Raw genomic sequence first — 17,622 nt, 5'->3', positions numbered from 1 at the left:
GGGAGGAAGATGAGAGAAGGAGGGGGGACCTTGTGTGAGGTTGGGATATTAGACGGGAGTTAAACTCGAAATGGGCGCTGATGGTGTGGACGTTGACCAGGGCCGGGAGGTGAGATGGTGTGGTAAGTACAGGTACGGCTACCGTGAAGTATGTAGGAACTTGGTGATCAGGGGGTGAAGTGGTGAAAAGCGAGTGTCGGACGAAAAGAAAAGATGAACAAGTATGGCGGATAGTAGTGACAGGAGGGTGATTTTTCAGAGGAAGGAAAGAGTCAGAAGGAGAAAGTGAGTGTAGGAGGAAGAAATGCGGATAGGAGATGTTTTGTTAAGTAAGTAAGGTACGAGGCGAACAGCGGCCAAGAGGAGAGAAATGTCACCGTCGCGTCTGCGACCACTGATATTTTTTATTATTATTATTTTCCATGACCATGTTATTTTTATGTTATTTTATTTTACCGTCTTTTTCTCGTTCCTGCTTCCACAGCACTCCCACTTCTTGGCCCAATGGCTCGCTCCTTCCTCTGAGAAAGAACATTCGCTCCTGCAGGCCACAGATGCACCCCTTGGCGCCTTTCCTTTTTGGTCCAGACCTTCACACCTTCCCGCTGCCGGATCGTCAAACGGCCAATGCCTGCCTCGCTCCACCCAATGGAAGGCGCGTGTTTCCTCCTTCTCCTGCCCCGGTCTACCAAAAAAAAAAAAATGTCAGGCCAAGGGAAGGAGCAAAAGACAAGGGTGTGGGGCACTTGGAGCGGCCAGCCCCGGGGAAGGAACCCACATTTCGGACACAGGTAAGAAGCCAGTGAGAATCGGTGGAAGGAGCAGGGGGCGGAGCTGAAACAGGGGCCATGCGGCTCCACTTCACCAGGACTGCTCCTTCTTCTTCTCTTTGCAGTTGCCTTTACAGCAATTGGGTGAGTGACGACTGTTACAGCGTGACTGCCTGCACTTACGACTCTCTACTGCGTACGAATACCCTTGGACTGATTTCTTGACTGCTGCATCAACTCCCAAACCGGATCTTCGTACACTCTGGCCATCATCACCACGCACTTATGCTCTATTTTCCTGCGCGCTGACAAGAATATTGCTCCCGATCTCCAGGCAGAAAGAATTGGGCACGCACGAGCACGCTGGCGGCTGTCGAGCTTACTTGCATCGCAGTTCCTCCACTCGCTCCATCCATCTGCCCACTGGGCTGAGCCCGACCGCCGTCGACACGTGGAGGCGCCCAAGTTGATCGCTTGATTCCCTGGATTCGGGTTTCTTGTTTCTGGCACAGGCACATTCGTCCAGATGCACCTCCACGGGGGCGAAGAGACGCAGAAAATAGCAGCTTTGCCGATGATTGGAGAAAACGATACCATAGACGGGTCCCTCCTGGCCCAGGCCGTTGACAGCATTGATATCCCGCTCCACCTTTCCCTCGGCCCTTGATCGAGATTGATTCGCTGTCGACTCATTCCACTGCCAAGAATCCAAGACGCTGCAATGTAAGGTACAGAGTTGCAGCTTGCCAGCCAGCGTCGGGCTACTCTGCACTCCGATGCCTTCAACTCTTGTTCAGTGAGTCTACTGCTCCCTCTCACTCCCTCTTGTTCTACACCAAGTAGTGAGGTGTGTCACTGTGCGTACGGATGTGCGTGTGAATACCCGCCTACCCATCTGTGCCTCAGAAACTCACGACTCATCGACCAGTGATGAGATGCGCATCAGCTAACCTATAATTCCCAGGCCTTGCTCACCGATGGTTCGTGCCCCTGAAAGACGTTACAGGCAACAATTGCAACCCCCCGAGAGTCCCCGTCTGTGTGTCCTGGAGACATCACTCGAAAGCCCTGAGTCTCTGATGGCCAGGCCCGGTCTACGTGCAGGGCACACCGGACGTGTATTGGCACCAGTGTTACTTCGTACCGTACGAATGCCGATACGAAGGACGGGCGGCGAGACGACGATCCTGCTGTATACAGGCTTACTTCCCGTCTGGAGCCGTGCGGCGTGTCACGGTGCGGTGCCCGCAACTTGCAAGCAGGCGCTGGTATATTCGGGCCTTGGCGGGTGAGGCGAGACGAGGCGAGCCAGGCGCCATATTTTGTTCATTTCGTGCCAATCTCGCCAGCACTCTTCTAGCCATCATCACCGACATCACACTGGGTCTTGGCGGAGTCCCCTTAATAATCCAAGTTGGCACGCCTGGCATTCAATGTCTGAGACTGAAGCTCAAGCTCAAGCCGCTGCTCGTTACGGATACTCGTGTGGCTGTCAGCCGCTGCATAGTCAGCGAGTCCTTGAAAGCCACCTCACGTTTAGGGACTCCGTATAAGGTTCCGGTTCTTGCTGCCCTCACGGCAGCCTCCAGTTTGAGCCATCAAGATGTCGGGGCGTCCTCTGTGCCGGCGCGCCTCGTCAGGTAAGTCGGGTGCGGCTGTGAGCGGCGGAGCGCCTGTCGGCCGGCAGTTTTTACCTCGACGAAGACATTCTCAGATGCGCGCATCTGGCAGCATTTCTTCGGGGGATGCAGGTTTCAATCGGACGGCATGGATCTGCCTGCCGCCGTCTTTCCCACATGCCGCCCGCCATCCAATGTTTCCCGTGGACCGGATGATTTAGTGTGTTCATCACCACGTTCCACCAGTGTTCATCACGTCTCCTGTCGGCTGCGAGTCCCCTCGGCGGCCCATCACGAACCCGTTTCCCCTTGATTCATGATGGTGCCAAGAACCCACATCTCCCCCCTGCATTTCACATTTCACACTCAGACGCCAATCTGCCAACAAAATCCAGCATCGCAACCACTGAAGCATCCGTAACACACCGCGTAGGTAGTATGGCTTGCACAACATACAGTGAGTACTTGTCTATCAGTCCACCTTACACCTCTCTCCGTGATGAAGAAGAAAGACAGCGCGAGACGGTCAGGGCTGACAAAGCGACGATTATTCAACCATTCCCTGGATGACTCGCCGTTGTGACCTCGGCCAATAACTTTGAAATTGAAGAACCAAATTGCCGTTTCTCCATTCTTTTTCTCCTTCCATTGCAGCGAGTTGCGAATTGAAGGTCCCCTCTTGTGGTGGCGAAGCTTCCTTGGCAAAGTGGAGAATCGAAATGGCCGTACCCTCGAGGGAGGAAAAAGACGGAGGGGGAAAAAAACTAAAAAAAAAAAGAAAAGTCTCGCGGTGATGGAAGAAACGGCCCCACCGTCTTCATCTTCCATTTTGGGAAATCCAAGTGATCCCTACCTGAGGTGGCTCCCGTCCGGTGGAGACTTCCCCGGCCATTGGCTTACGCTCTTCTCCGTATTGTTGGCCTTGTGGCCTCAGAAGAAAAAAGCTTGACCGTCGCAGACGGGGGCCTCCATATCGAGCTCCAGTTTAGCGGTCCCTGCGTCAGGACAGTGCGACGGTCGCCGGGTTCGCTTCCGTTGCGCGTATCCGTTCAGCTGGGTTTAGGAATACCCAACTTTGTCGTCTGTCCGCCCAGTCTCCCCTTGGCCTGGCCGCCATCGAACCACTCGACTGGGCGCATCAAGATTCGATAGAGAGCCTTCGAACGGCGTCATACGTCAAACGTGACTGCAGCTGTGCAGACACGAGTGACCTACAGACTTCAGAGTAGACCTATCCGTACAGACCGCAGAGTAGACCTTCGGCTGACTAGGGCTGACATAAAACCTGCAGGCCCAACAGGCAGCCAGATTCTGATGAGAGCTAGGATAACTCGTCTGAGGTAGGGTATCCGTAGCTGCACGCACCTTCAAGCCTCTGCATCATTATCGGTCCGCTATCCGAGCTTTTTCCGCTCCCGCTTCAACGCTAGAATTCATTCAAAGAAGTTACGGTCGTCATGACCGCTTTGTGACAATGAGTCGATATCAGGCTATAAGCTTCAGCCTCGATTGCGGCACCTGTCCTGCTATTTTTCAACACCTCAATCAAGGTACGATCGGGCGGGCGCCGGTTCGATTCTACGAGAACGTGGCTCACGGCGACCGAACGGACGGATCAAAAGCATGTTTACGGAAAGTGGGCACGCTACGAATGCTCTGTACGAAGTTACGAACTACGGCAGTGCACAGCCTCTTTCTTTTCTCTTGCCATTGCAGTGTTGGCTGCTATCGGCGTACGAACGGTTGATGAGCCATCTTCGTCATCCAGGTTTGTAGCATTGTCGATTGCATTCTGGATTGTATTGATCGAAGCGTGCCGAGGTAGGCTTTTTCGGGTAGCTTTCCGATGCTCTGCAAAGGCCTCGTTACCCACGGGCCACGGGGCAGGGCTGGCTCCCTCCGGCTTTGTATCTTGCGCCCCGGCCGATTGCGGACCCGGTGGGCGGCCCCCGCGCCGCCCGAGCCTGGAATTCGCCGAACAGCGGCACGTGAGCGACGACAACAGACGCTCGTGTCCAACCTCTGGTCATGAGATACTTTAAGTTCCTATGGTCAGGAACAGAATAGTGACAGCAAGTTGAAGTCTCTCAAGATCTGAATTGAGTGAATATTAGATAGGAACAAACCCACATCGCCTTTTGGAGCCCCTGGAATCGGAAGGGCCGGAACGCTTAGTCGATCATTGTCAAGAAACTGGATTCATGCCGGCCCAGTGGGAATTCTTGGCAGACCAACTTTGACGCTGCGTGTTTTCATGCATCCCGCTCACTAAACGTATTCTTTGCTTTGCGATAGATTGTTGAATGTGAATTTGATTAAGTAAAAAGTGATTTCGCTCAGTCAATACTCACTAGCAATATAAGAAGGTAGAATAATCTTATCACAACTCTAGAATACTAAGGGCGTCTACTCGTCATGGCTTTTGGGATTCAAAAGTTTGGAGAATTGTATCCTCTATAGAAATGCACCAACCTTTGCTGGCCAACTCCGATTGATGCCGAGGAACCCTTTACCGAGAAGATAGCATGTTGATGCCGTCGGGAAGCTTCCAAGTTATTTTATCAACTCGAGATAACACGGCACGGTCAGGGAAGCCTTTGAAAACTATTGAATCAGAAAAGAAAGTGTTCAATTTATAACGAGTGTATGTAGTGAGCTATCCATTACGCGGGTCCAAAGTATATAGTACATGATTATGGCTCCCAAAATCCGCCCAATCATGGTAAAAGTACAGAGATTCCAAGCCTTGTAGGCTGTTTGTTTTGCAACGAAAAAGAAATCCAGCTTGAAAGGCTGTTCAAAGAAAGAATTTAGCAGTCGCCCTGGTTGAAGGGAGCCAGGGTAATGGCCTGGTTGTTGTTGGTGAAAGTACGACCCGCGGTCGCAACGCGGAGAACCGAGTCGGGCGAGTTCTGGTTGAAGAAGAAGCGCGAGTACGTGTTCTGGTTGACGCCGTCGTCGCCGGAGGCGGTGCAGTTGAGCGGGACGCCGACGAGGAGGGACTGGCCGTTTGTGGCGCAGACAAAGGGCGCGAGCTTGCGGACCAGGGTCTGGCGCGGGGTGAAGCCGTTGACGGGGCGGTTGTCGTCTGCGTAAGGGGCCGGGACGGCGACGAGCTCGCCGTTGGTCTGGAAGAGTTGACCGGTGGAGAGGTTCAGGTCGAAGAGGGCTGCTTGGGAGCCGGCTGGCTTGATTGTGAAGCGGTTTGAGCCGAGTGCGACGACGGAGCCCGGGGTGGGGCCGGTTGAGACCTTGAGGCAGAGGTTGCGGGCGATGACGTCTGTTGAGGTCGGGGTTGCGGAGGAGGTTGAGGAGGTGACTGTGGTCAAAGTGCTTGTGACGAAGGTGCTGCTGGCGCTGGAGGAGGCAGAGGCAGAGGCGGAGGTGGAGGAGGCGGTGCTGGAGATGTCTGAGGTGGAGGTGCTGCTGGCGGAGGCAGAGGTTGAAGAGGACTCATCTGCGGTGGAAGTGGCGGATGAGGAGGTCTCCGAGGCGGCAGTGGAAGAGCTCACGTCCTCGGTGGTGGTTGAGGCCTCGGTGGAGGTGGAGCTAATGATGCTGATGGTGACGGTGGGTTCATCAGTGAATATGGTGCTGTTGGGGAAGAAGGTGGGGCTGACGGAGGACGTCAGGGAGGTGAGGGTCGAGGACTCAATGGCGGTCGAGTTCGGGAAGAGAGTCGACGTGGGGAACAGGGTCGAGGTCTCGGTGCCCGAGGTGATGACGGTCAGGGTGACGTTGGGTGCCACGGTCGAGGAGGAGAGGGCCGACGACTCGGTGGAAGAGACGTTGGGGAAGAAGGTAGAGGTGGACGTCAGAGTCGTGGAGGGCTCCGAGATGGTCAGGGTCGTGGTGTTGGGGAAGAGGGTGGAGGAGGGGAAGACCGTGGAGGACTCGGTGGAGGACTCGGTGGAGGTGACGTTGGGGAAGAGGGTCGAAGTAGGGAAGGCGGAAGACGACTCGGTGGAAGTCACATTAGGGAAGAAGCTAGAGATAGAGATGGAAGTGAAAGTAGAAGAAGACTCGGTGACGGTGGTGACCGTAGTGATGTTGGGGAATAGCGTCGACGAAGGGAAGGCAGAGGACTCGCTACCAGAGGTGAGAGTCGTGCTGTTGGGGAAGAAGGTGGGCGAGACCGAGGCGGTCTCGGAGGTGGTCGAGTTCGGGAAGAGCGTAGTGGTAGGGAAGACGGTCGAGGTCTCGGTGCCAGAGGTGATTGTGGTGTTGGGGAAGCCGCTGCTGGTAGGGAAGACGGTGCTCGAATCGCTCTCTACGGAGGACGTGGTCGTGTTGGGGAACACGGTGGTGGAGGCGAAGCTCGACGTGATGGTGGTCGACTCGGACGTGATTGTGGTGTTGGGGAAGAAGGTCGAGGTGATGGAAGACTCGCTGGGGACCGAGCTGGATCCAGTGGAAGTGATGTTGGGGAAAATAGTAGAAGTAAAGGTGGAAGAAGTCTCCGAGATAGTAGAGATAATGGTAGAGTTGGGGAAGAAAGAGGAAGAGGGAGCGGAAGAGCTAGCCTCGGTGCTGGTGCTGTCAAAGATGGTGGAACCAGTGGAGGAAGACTCGGCTTCGGAAGTGGTGGACGAGGGTCCAATGGTAATAGTGGTGTTGAAAATAGGGGGCAGCGAAGTGGTGCGGGTAACGAAGGTGGTGAAGGTAGCGTTGTTAAAGAAAGTACCAGTCACAGAGGTAACCTCCTCAACTACTTCCGTAGACGTGCTGCCGACGGAGGTCGTGGCCGTGACCGCCTCCAAGGCCGTGGAGGTGGCGAGGACGGTGGTGACGGCGGTCGAGGTCGTCGTGGTCGTGGAGAGAGCCGTGGAGCCAGGGGATCCGCTGCCGGAAACGGTGACGGTCACGATGGAGGTGGACAGAATCGTGGCCGGGACCGAAACGGTTGCCGTGGCAGTGGCGACGGCCGAGGTCACCGTGTTGGGCGTGACGCCGAGGCACGAGCAGGCCGAGGCGTAGCGGGCGACGGAGCTGCAGGCGGAAGCATAGGCCGGGAATGTGTTTGAGGAGATGGCAGTCGTGGCGGCCTGGCGCTTCTTCAGGGCGATGGTCTCGAAGATGGTCTGGGTCTCGGTGGCGACGGTGGTGATCTCGGTGGTGCCAAAGGTGAGAGTCCGCGTAGAGGAGACGACGATAGTGGTGGGCACGATGACGACCTCGGTGGCGACGGTCGTGGTCTGGGTGACGCCGACGAGGGAGGTGGCCGTGGAGGAGGCCAACTCGGTCTCGACGACGACGCTGGTCTCAACGGGACCGGCGCCGCCGCCGGAAGTGAGAGTGACCGTGGAGGTGAAGACTCCGCTAGTCGGGACAGTCACGGTTGTGGTGGTCGTCCTGAAAAGGTGTTAGTCCTTCTGGATGATGGGCAGTGGCGGAGGTGAGAGAGATCGTGATAGAGGTACTCACGTGGCACCGGGGTAGACCGTCACCTGCAGGTACCGAGAGCAGTCGGCAGTACCGCTTCTGGTGGTGAAGGCACTGGCAGCAATGGCTACACGTGGGGACGTTAGTCAGTCAATGTGGCCCTTCTGGTGTAGATCGCCCTCCAGGGTCGAGGTAGGGGTGGAGGATCACTCACCTCTCAGGCAGTTGTCCCTGTTACACTGAGCAGCGGCGAACCCAAAAAGGGTGGCCAACACGGCAGAGGTGGAAGGCTTCATGACTGCTGTTAGTAACTGGACCTCTTAAAGACTGGTGACCCTTGAACTTCGAAAAGAGCAAAGAGTGATTGTCTGGAGCTTGTCGATGGGAAGAGATGCAGGAGATGACTGCGCTGGTGTGGAGATGAGAACAATTCCAGACAACCGGGCCTGGAAACCTCCAAGTCTTATACACCCAGAGGCATCTCGAGAGAGGCACCAACAAGAGCATCAAATCAAGAGACTCGGCATAGGAAAAAGCACTTCCCACGGCGATTTCCAGAGAAACCAACGCGTTGTACCAAGGGATGGTGGGGTTGTAAGAGCCAACAATCGGCCACCAATATCGCGTCTTTTCTGGGTCTTAGACTCCTTCTTCCCTTGGTTCATCTCGCGATTGCCTCAGCGAAAGTGCTGGCTATGCGGCTCCTCCATCATAGACTCGCGACTTGCAGGTCATACGCAGTCCGTTGCTTGCTTTGCCCATCGAGACATAAGCAATCTGAGAATTAGGTAGGTAGTCCGCATCCCTGCCTGGCCATGTCCGTTGGAGACGAGACCAAGCTTGCGGACACTAGCGAAAGTGGCTTGACTAGCACCAGCGTCGTGCCTAGTGGTGTGCTTGCTACGCGGGCGGGATGAATAGGTAGATCGCCGCTACGTGGTTCGCAGAAACCCGTCTCCTCAGCCTCGGAACAGCTCTGGAGGGGACCTGGGTCTGGTAGGGCTCGTACACATGCAAAAAAAGGTAGATAAGCTTGCGTGATGAGAGGATGTTCCCTAGGATCCGTGGGATCCCTGTGGGCAACCTCACTAGCCACTTGGCTCTGGTAGGTGGTGTGCCTCAGATTAACTGCGCTGCAAGGAACCCGTCCGGCTTGCTGCAAGGGCCAAATTATTTGTCTGTCCGAGATGCAGACATCGGATCATGGCACACCATTGGTAGGCCCTTGGCAAGGGAAGTCCAAGAGCCGTGTAAGAAAGGGAGAGAGATTAAGAAAGTGAAAGGACCACCCTCCCCCTCGTGGCACCCCAGCCGCGGGGACACACGCACGACACGTTGGAAAAGAAGCAGGTTTTGTGCGATTGGGCCGTGGAGGGGCGGAACTTGGGCTTAGGAAGCCGAGAAAAAGAAACAGTTTCTAGTCTAGAAGACCTGCGCTGCTGCAGGTCCCAATGGAATTTGCGGAAAAGAAAGCGTGCTTTCGCGCGATAGAGTGGGCTATGTGAATCGACTAAGAGCTACGCTTCCTGCACGTGCGAGTCACTTTTTGATGAAGGTCTTCAGAAAGCCCTGCATCAAGATGCAAACGAGAAACAAGCGCGCCACGGCTGTGAATCCGGATTATTATTCTTTTCATCCCATCTTTTGGGTGAGCAGAAGCTGAAGTGAAGTTGTCAAAATCGTGAGACCGCATGGGGAAAATTGGCTCGGCTTGTCGTCTCCCTGCGAGATATGTGTCAGACTCACAGAGCCTCAAGAACGAGCACTTCTTTCGTGCCGGATGAACCCAGGATTACGGTAAATGACGTGCCAGCTGATGCGCCGCTCATTACTAACCTTGAATTTGAACGAATGAGACCAACTCTGGGGTACCGAGAGTGTGGGCTGTGGAGATGGAAATGCCTTGTTTCCCCAGTTTCGCATACCGTCAATCGACCGACCGCAATTTTGGTTACTATGCCAAGGCCGTTTCAAATTCTATTTATCGAAAGCTAATGTTATTGTGATTCTCTGGGTGAATAATCGCCTCAAAATCGAGTAATCTCGCCGCCCCAGTACCTACTGATTCCTCACAGGCCGGTTCTTCCTCAGGTCTGGATTCATCCAGTCACTACCATTCAGCTCGTGGAGGCCTTGTCTTGCACAAGTGACCTAAATATTAACACGAGGGATAGCTCCATGTCATCATCGCCGTGGATCCGCGCGAGACATTGTATGGGTATCGCGCACAGGCTAGACCGCGAACGTGCCGGAGGTCTCACCCGAATCCCGGTGGGAGTCGAGATCCGCTGCCCGCCAGATGCGCGCCCATATCCACATCTTCCTGTAGTTGACTCCAAAAGTGCAAACCTTGTGTGAGATGTGAGAGTCAAAGTGACAAGTCGGCTTCTAGCACAACGCTTGGCAAATCAATATCGCCACGCGCGCCGAGACGATGGGTCCAGGATACGAAGGCTGAGGAACATGGCATCGGATTTCGCGATGATCTGGGCCCATGTCGGCCTTGAGGTTATTCGGCGGGTACGTCGATTCGTCTCCCATTGTCCTCTTTAGGTAATCTTCCGATGCCCTGGCTGGCTGATGAGGAAAAGGTTAAAGCTCAACAACTCATGTGTTTACCAGTGAGTCGATCATTTCCCGGAAGTCAAAGTTCCTTCCAAGTCAGCATATAACCAGGACTATGTGTGCGCGAGTTTTCATCGTGGTCAAACGACTTGATCCCTCGGAAAAGCCGCCGACAAGCTCGCTTCCAGCAGGCAAACAGCCACTGGGATCATCGAGCCAACATCTGAGAGTTCTGCAATACTCCCATTTTAACTCAACAGTCTTAGATCTGTAACGGCGCCATTAGTTGGCAAGAAGCTGAAAGAGAGGATCCAGTCACCCTATGTGCGACTGTGCGCGGTGGTGCTGTGAAGGGAGATGATGTCTTTGGTGACGCGATCCAACTGCCGCATTCCACGGGACCTCTTGCCGTCTACCCACCAACTTTAGCGAGAGAACCAAGGGTCTTGTTCCAGTTCGATAGCATCCGATCTGGTGTTTCCATGATGCTCACCGTTGATATTGAAACAGAGGATCGTTTGTGGGAGGATGGCCCCAAGCCAGGTGAGGCCATGAAAGTGTCAAAAGCACATCCCTTGCTATCGACACGAAGCATGATTTCCGTAGTGACTCCAATGAACCTAACAAGATACCGACATTGACCAGGGAAAGTCCCAATGTCATCATTGACTCAAGTTGGGCCCACCAAATAGAGGGGTAATATTCTGCGACACTGTCTGGAATGTTGGAGTTTATCGAGTTCGAGTCTCGGAAAATGCAAGCAGTTCAAAATCCACAGTAGGGCATCACGCGCATGAAACTACCCATAGAGGATATGGATGAGTTTGCGAGTCCTGAAGCCGTTCCTGTTGCTTGTGGATCGAGGTGCTGTTTCTCAAAGAGCCGTATGCCCAAAGGTGACTTATGCTGCTGATGACCAGATTCAAAGCATTTTGCAGGCCTTGCTTGACGAGTAAGTACCCTGATATCTACATGTGCAATTGAGAACCTGCGAGGCTAGGGATTTTCGATTATCTCTTCGTATGAAGTCTATATCATCCACGTTGCATCCTAAGCGTCAACGTTTTAAGTTAACTCATAATCCTCGTTACCTCGATGCCCTCTACCCTAGCTGTCTAAACGCACGCAATTAGACACCCTCCCAGAAAAAGGTGTCGGGCAAGTTGAAAGTGGCCCGTAGGATCTCGTCCTGCGGCTTAGAGCTCGAGGCAATTATGACAACATAGTCTCCGGCTTCCGCAATCCACTTGGACCTCTCCTGCGACCAGAACGAAAGCGAGTACTTATCGAGCATGACCTCAACCGTCTTAGTCTCATTGACAGTCAGGAAAGGTTTGGAAAACGCCTTGAGCTCTCGGACAGGCCTCAGTAGCGTGCTCTCCGGATCGTGGACGTAGACCTGGACAACCTCCGCTCCGTCGTAAGGACCCGTATTTTTTACGTTAACCAATACCTTCATCTTGTGATCTTCCATCGGCTCAAATGTCCTTGGGACCTCGAGCTTCGAGTACTCGAAGGTTGAGTACGATAGGCCTTGTCCGAAGTAGAAGAGCGGATCTCTGTCAACTGATTCGTAATAGCGGTGACCGATGAAAACCCCCTCGCCATACACGATGTCGTAGTCGGACTTCGAGAATGAGAGGTATGCGGGGGTATGTTTGATTGACACAGGGAACGTCTGAGATAGGCGGCCGGAGGGATTAGCTATGCCAAAGAGAACGTCTGCGAGGCCATTGCCTGTCTCTTGGCCGCCGAACCAAGCGTGCACCAAGGTAGCTGCTTTCGATTCCCACGGCATCTCAATTGGACAGCCTGACTGAGTGACGATTACCTGTGGGGATATGTTAGTATCGAACATTTTTAACTCGAGGTTGCTCTCTTGTCATCAGCCAAGAAGGAAAGCCACTTACAGCGTTTGGATTGGCTTGAAGCACGGCTTCGATTAAATCATCCACGCGGCCTGGCAGTCTGAGATGCTTGCGGTCGGCTCCTTCGTACTCAAAATCTGATGATAGTCCAGTCACAACAATAGGAACATCGACCTGTTTGGCCAAATCCGCAGCTTCTTTGATGGCGACCTCCTCATCAATGAGCTCAAATCCACCAACGCGTCCTGCAAGAGTCAAAGCAGTGCCAACGCCTCCTGAAAGGTCCTCATTAACTTGAACAACTTCAAGTTCGAGGGTCCGGCCTTCAAACACATCCGTATTGCAAAACTTTTCCATGGAAAGCCTGTTGAAGCAAGGCGTAGGCCCCGTTTTGGGCGGCTGGTCCGTCCATAAATCAATGAGATCTTTCCCGTCTATTCTGAACTTGCCCTTCCCCGATGTACTGAAGCCGAATTTGAAGGGACCCGTGACGGAAGGCGTGTATGTAGCTCGAGCCCTGACGTAGAACCTCTTCGGGAGAGACGCATGGAAACTCTCTGGCACATCTATGAGCTCTTTCTGGGCGTGAGCCGTCACAAGTACTTCTGTGTTGGGGTTCTCGTCCGGATTCTCCTTAAAGATCTCAACTGACCACCCAAAGCCTTTGTGCTGTGGTTGCTGTGGCGCTAAATTCTTCAGCAGTGGGCTGAATCTGAAGGCTGTGACTGGCGTTAGTAATGCTCATAAGTGTTTTGAGGGGTATCTTACAATGGCAACCAAGGGCATATGACACATTCTCCTTCCCGACTGCCTCGACGATGGCATCGTAGGGTGTCACGGAGTAGTAGGGCTCGACCTCCGCACTACCGCCGCCGCTCAAAGCAGGGTTTTTGACGTGGTCGCCAATCAATCCGATTTTCTTGCCCTCCGATTTCGTGATGGGGAGCACCTTTCGATCATTCTTCAACAAGACGATACTTTCAGCGACCAGTTGACGGATCAGAGCCTGCTGCTCGGGTGTATTCGACGCCGCAAAATAGCCAGCCGATTTCGTATCTTTCACTTTGTTGACCAAATTGAGAACATTCCGAACAGCCTCGTCAACTGTCGTACGCGCGACTTTACGGCTGTTGACAGCTAGACTTAAACACTTGCCTCTCCATTGTGTGGGTCCGGGCATCTCCAGATCCAGCCCGGCGTTGATGGCTTCAGAGGTGCTGTAGGTGCCAAACCAGTCGCTCATGACGAGTCCCTTGAAGCCCCATTCAACTCGAAGAACCTGCTTGAGGAGCAACGGGTCCTCGCTAACGTGGATGCAATTGATCTTGTTATAAGAAGTCATGAAGGTCCAGGGGTCTGAGTCGCGCATGACGAGTTGGAACGGCATGAGGTGAATTTCCCTCAAGGTTCGCTGCGTCATACAGACATTGTCTTCGATCGAGTTGTCCGACTGGTCGTGCGCGGCATAATGCTTGACACTGGTTGCAACTCCTCGTTCTTGCACGCCATTGATATAGGCTGCTCCGAGAATGCCGCTTAGGAAGGGATCTTCGGCGAACGCCTCGAATCCTCGTCCGAATAGTGGTGAACGTTGAAGGCAGATGGTGGGTGCCAGCAGCACATGCACTCCCCTGGCTCTTGCCTCCTCTCCAAGTAGATTGCCGACCTTGTGCAATAATTCGGCGTTGAAAGTTGCGCCCATACCGGTGGCGGATGGTAGCATGGGGCTCGGGTTCTGAGAAAGAGAAACATTTTTTTAGTATTGAAGCCAAGAAATAACAAAACCAGAAGGCTTCTTATAGCCCTGAACGATCAAGGATGTGGACTAACACGAGCAAACGAACGACGCCCTCGAATGCCATGAGGGCCGTCTGACGTCTTCACGGGAGGTTAGCAAGATATGCTTTTTCTCAACCCTCTTCATGAAGTAGAGTATCGACTTACAACTAGATCTGGAATTTGACGATGAGGTAAACCGGTCGTTCGGAAAGATCCCTGCCCAGCAAGCAGTTCGATCTTCTCGTCCCAGGTAAGTAGCTTGATCAATGCCTCGATGTCGAGAGGGGTGAATTCAGCTGCCATCTTAACGACACTGGTGATCTCTTGATCTGACGAAGCTCAAGTAATTGAAGTTGGGGTAATTTGGAAAGCCCAGCAATCACGGACAGCATTCAAGCTGCGAGTGGCCCTCCGGTCAATGTTATGCGGTGTCATCTGGGGATTCGGTCAGCACAGACCCGAGTCCGAAGCACAAAAACCGCCGAAATACTGTCCTTCCCCGTAGGATGAGCGGGCCGTCTCGGAGTATCGTCGGTAAACGCGACGGAGTCTCCTGTCACGCGTGAGCAAAACTTTCCTTGATTCAATCAGTTCGGTGCAATCGGTGCATTTAGGCTAAACCCGCAGCAGCCGGAACCCTGTCCGAAGACTTCCGGCGTCCACGGGGCCCCGCAAATCCCACATCCGATCCAGTCCCGGGACCAGTCGTTGACTCCGCTTTGCGAGATGCGGAGATTTATATCACCGGAGGAGCGGCGACGGATTCAGATTCACGAAGCGGCCGTACTTTATCCATCCGTACTTCACGCGACATTAGCATTAAAGTAAGCAAGGTCTCGTGACTAGGAGATTGGAGTGCATTCGCTCGGAGGAAAGCCCCAGTATAAGTTGAGCGGTAAGCGTAGGCGCCGAGCTCTTGTCGTTCTACATGATCTTTGAGCTAATACTAGACATCGTGTAGAGTAGCACAATGAGACTGCGCGACAAGGCAGGATCAGATTCGGTGAGCAAATGCGTCGCTTCCTTATTACCAACACCCGGCAAGGTCAATAGGTATTGGCAGTTTAGCAACGCCTGTCACCTACAGGTTGGGGATGTTTCTAAAATCACAGACGGATCTGGATCGAAACATGAATTGCAGATGCATGGTGTTTGCCTCTTGGCCCTTCGATGTTGTTGTAATTCTGCGGATAGATGCATGAGTTGAAACATCAACGCTGTTACACAGCTAGCAAACCACCCATTGTTGCCTTCACAACTTCCGGGGTTACCTTCAGTGAACGATCACCTCCACACCCCTCATCAATGAGTGCATCAACATTTGCATGCCCTTTGACAACGATTGATTCTCTTACTCTTGCTTCTCTTTGCAAAGCGACTATAATCTTCATCGCCCTCAACAATCATACAACTCGGGGATGTCGGACTCATTTGATGACGATGACATTTTTGACTCTGGCGACCCGTCTGGAACCGACTATCAATCGCATGCAGATACCAATGATGATTCCGACAAGTCTACTTTGTTTGACTGGAACTTGGATAGCTCTCGTCATGATGCCCTATCGCATCACATTTGTCTCGCTTCGACAGGAAGCGGACGTGCGCCTGATCGCAAGAAACAAAGGCAAAGAGATCAGAATCGTTACCAGGAGCAGGCCAACCATTCAGTTGCGGGACCATCGACTGCCAATATTCCTGAGCTCTATCTAGTCGACAGCCAAGGGAATTCCAAAAAGTATCGCCTCGTTCCGGCTGAAGTCGAATCGAACCAAGATATCGAAATTCCGAGACAGGATCCAGAATACCTCGAAGATTGTCTTAGTATCAGAGAGAAATCGAGCCAACAACTCCAAGTCCCGAGGCGCAATATTCACCCACGTCATTTTGAAGGGTCCATTCTCTCCAAGATTGACTCGATGGAAGATTCTTCTGAGATCAGCAATGTCGAATATGTCGCATTCTTTTCTCTGATGGTGGTGATTGTCATTATCACTGTGGTAGGCCTCTCTACCAGGCTCCCTTACCCCTCCCCCCTATCTGAGCTTCACTTACGATGCAACGGCGATGCACTCAACCCATGATCTGCACTGCCCAGATATGAATTCATAATGACGGGATTTAATCGCAGGTTACTGTCTTCTCTCTTCCATAGTCACATGTCTTGTTGTTTGCGACTATCGTCGGGCATAGGAACCACACGTATTAGTTCGTGGCACCCACTCTACCACATCGCGTACCAGAAACTTGTAAAAGCAGAGATAGGGACTCATGGGCGATTGAGGTTTGACTTTGTAACAAGGGTATATTTACTGTCTAACTCGAAGCATTGATTATCGAATGCAAAGCTCTTACGGCATTCTGATGATGCCAATAACAATATGACGCGGGTCGTTCGTCCACGAAACCGCTGCTCGCGTTTGACTTTCATCTCAAGGAATCATAAGATGGGCTAATTAAGATATCTTCGGACTCTATCTCTATTCGCGGGGAGATTAGGGGGCATAGATCAGGTTTTCTCGGTGCGACACGAGGACAACTTGCGAGAATTCATGTTCGTTCGTTTTGTCAACACACAAACCTCTGCGTTTAGTGCGACCATCAGCCTGTTGATGGTTGTTCACTGTGCAACCCCCCATTACAAACCCAGGATACCATTGAACGAGCGGCTTTATACATGGCGTGAACCCCCCTTCCCCTCGGCCCCAAACTCGTTCCTCGGGCACTGAATTCCATCATTTTGCCATCTACTTTAGCCGTCAGATAAATTCAAGGCTGGTCAACGATTGATAAGACTTAAAAGTAAAAATGTCGAGTTCCTTTGACTCGGATGACGATTCATGCTCGACTTTGTTGAAGTATCCACGAAATTTCGATCTACCTTCTGCTTCTTATGGAACGTTTCCCGCCCAAAAGAAGATATCATCGCAGGGAATAAGTCCATCGATTCATCCAAGCTGGGCCGCAAGGTCTTCTTGTGTGAACCCTCCGGAGCTCTATGTTGTCGATGCTAAAGGAACTACTCACAGGTACAGATTGCTTCTGGCAGATACCGAGGTCGGCCAGAGAACTTTTACTTCTTCTCCTGATCCCTTCAATGAGGTGTTGGAAAGTACGGAGTTGTGTGTTTGGGTGATGTTTGGTATTTTGGTCGTGGTGGGAATCGTGTGCCTGACCTCCTCAGATCCTCGGCACGGGTGGTCGGTTTGATATAAGTAGGTAGAAATTCGACCAAGGCCTCAGAGAAGATTTAAACATATGATGTCGTCCTGATTTTCTGATTGCTTAGATGCAAAAAGATCGGCTCCCTAGAACAGGGAACCTACGAAAGATCCGAGGAGACTCTTACCAGCCTCAGGTGTAACGATGCAAGGATTTTTACAAGAACACGACGGGACTCGAACCCGGGACCTATGTGTGCGGAGCTATTTAGTCGTATGCGCCGACATTCTCCGCTACGACACAGGCCTTGGTGACGGAACGAAGCAGTTTATCCATGATGTAGGTAGGCATCGAAGCTGGGCGCAGGTGGAATACACGGAATATGTCTAGGCAGAAAGACCCACTTCCGTGCACCTTCTCTGCCGAATGCATTGAAGATAGGGTCTCATATGTAAATGGATTTTGTCCAGACTAGAT

The 17,622-nt window shown here is 52.7% G+C and overlaps 2 protein-coding genes across 2 annotated transcripts; both read right to left on the bottom strand.

The window, feature by feature from the left end:
* Positions 1 to 5,199: 5,199 nt before the first annotated feature.
* Positions 5,200 to 8,067, bottom strand: N0V96_001429 (uncharacterized protein; the record flags this gene model as incomplete). The annotated part of the gene is made up of 3 exons (XM_053191933.2): positions 5,200 to 7,741; positions 7,814 to 7,898; positions 7,986 to 8,067. 3 exons carry the CDS (start codon positions 8,065 to 8,067, stop codon positions 5,200 to 5,202), a joined length of 2,709 nt encoding a protein of 902 aa, XP_053050541.1.
* A 3,398-nt stretch (positions 8,068 to 11,465) lies between these two features.
* Positions 11,466 to 14,286, bottom strand: N0V96_001428 (uncharacterized protein; the record flags this gene model as incomplete). Its single annotated transcript, XM_053191934.2, has 5 exons — positions 11,466 to 12,167; positions 12,247 to 12,923; positions 12,973 to 13,939; positions 14,035 to 14,082; positions 14,149 to 14,286. 5 exons carry the CDS (start codon positions 14,284 to 14,286, stop codon positions 11,466 to 11,468), a joined length of 2,532 nt encoding a protein of 843 aa, XP_053050542.2.
* Between the last annotated feature and the right edge of the window lie 3,336 nt (positions 14,287 to 17,622).

The sequence above is a fragment of the Colletotrichum fioriniae genome (assembly GCF_027942845.1).
Source record: "Colletotrichum fioriniae strain IMI 355084 chromosome Unknown scaffold_1, whole genome shotgun sequence".
Taxonomy (NCBI): domain Eukaryota; kingdom Fungi; phylum Ascomycota; class Sordariomycetes; order Glomerellales; family Glomerellaceae; genus Colletotrichum; species Colletotrichum fioriniae.
Note: the sequence above shows the minus strand (reverse complement) of the source record. Positions and strands in the feature narration are given on the sequence as shown.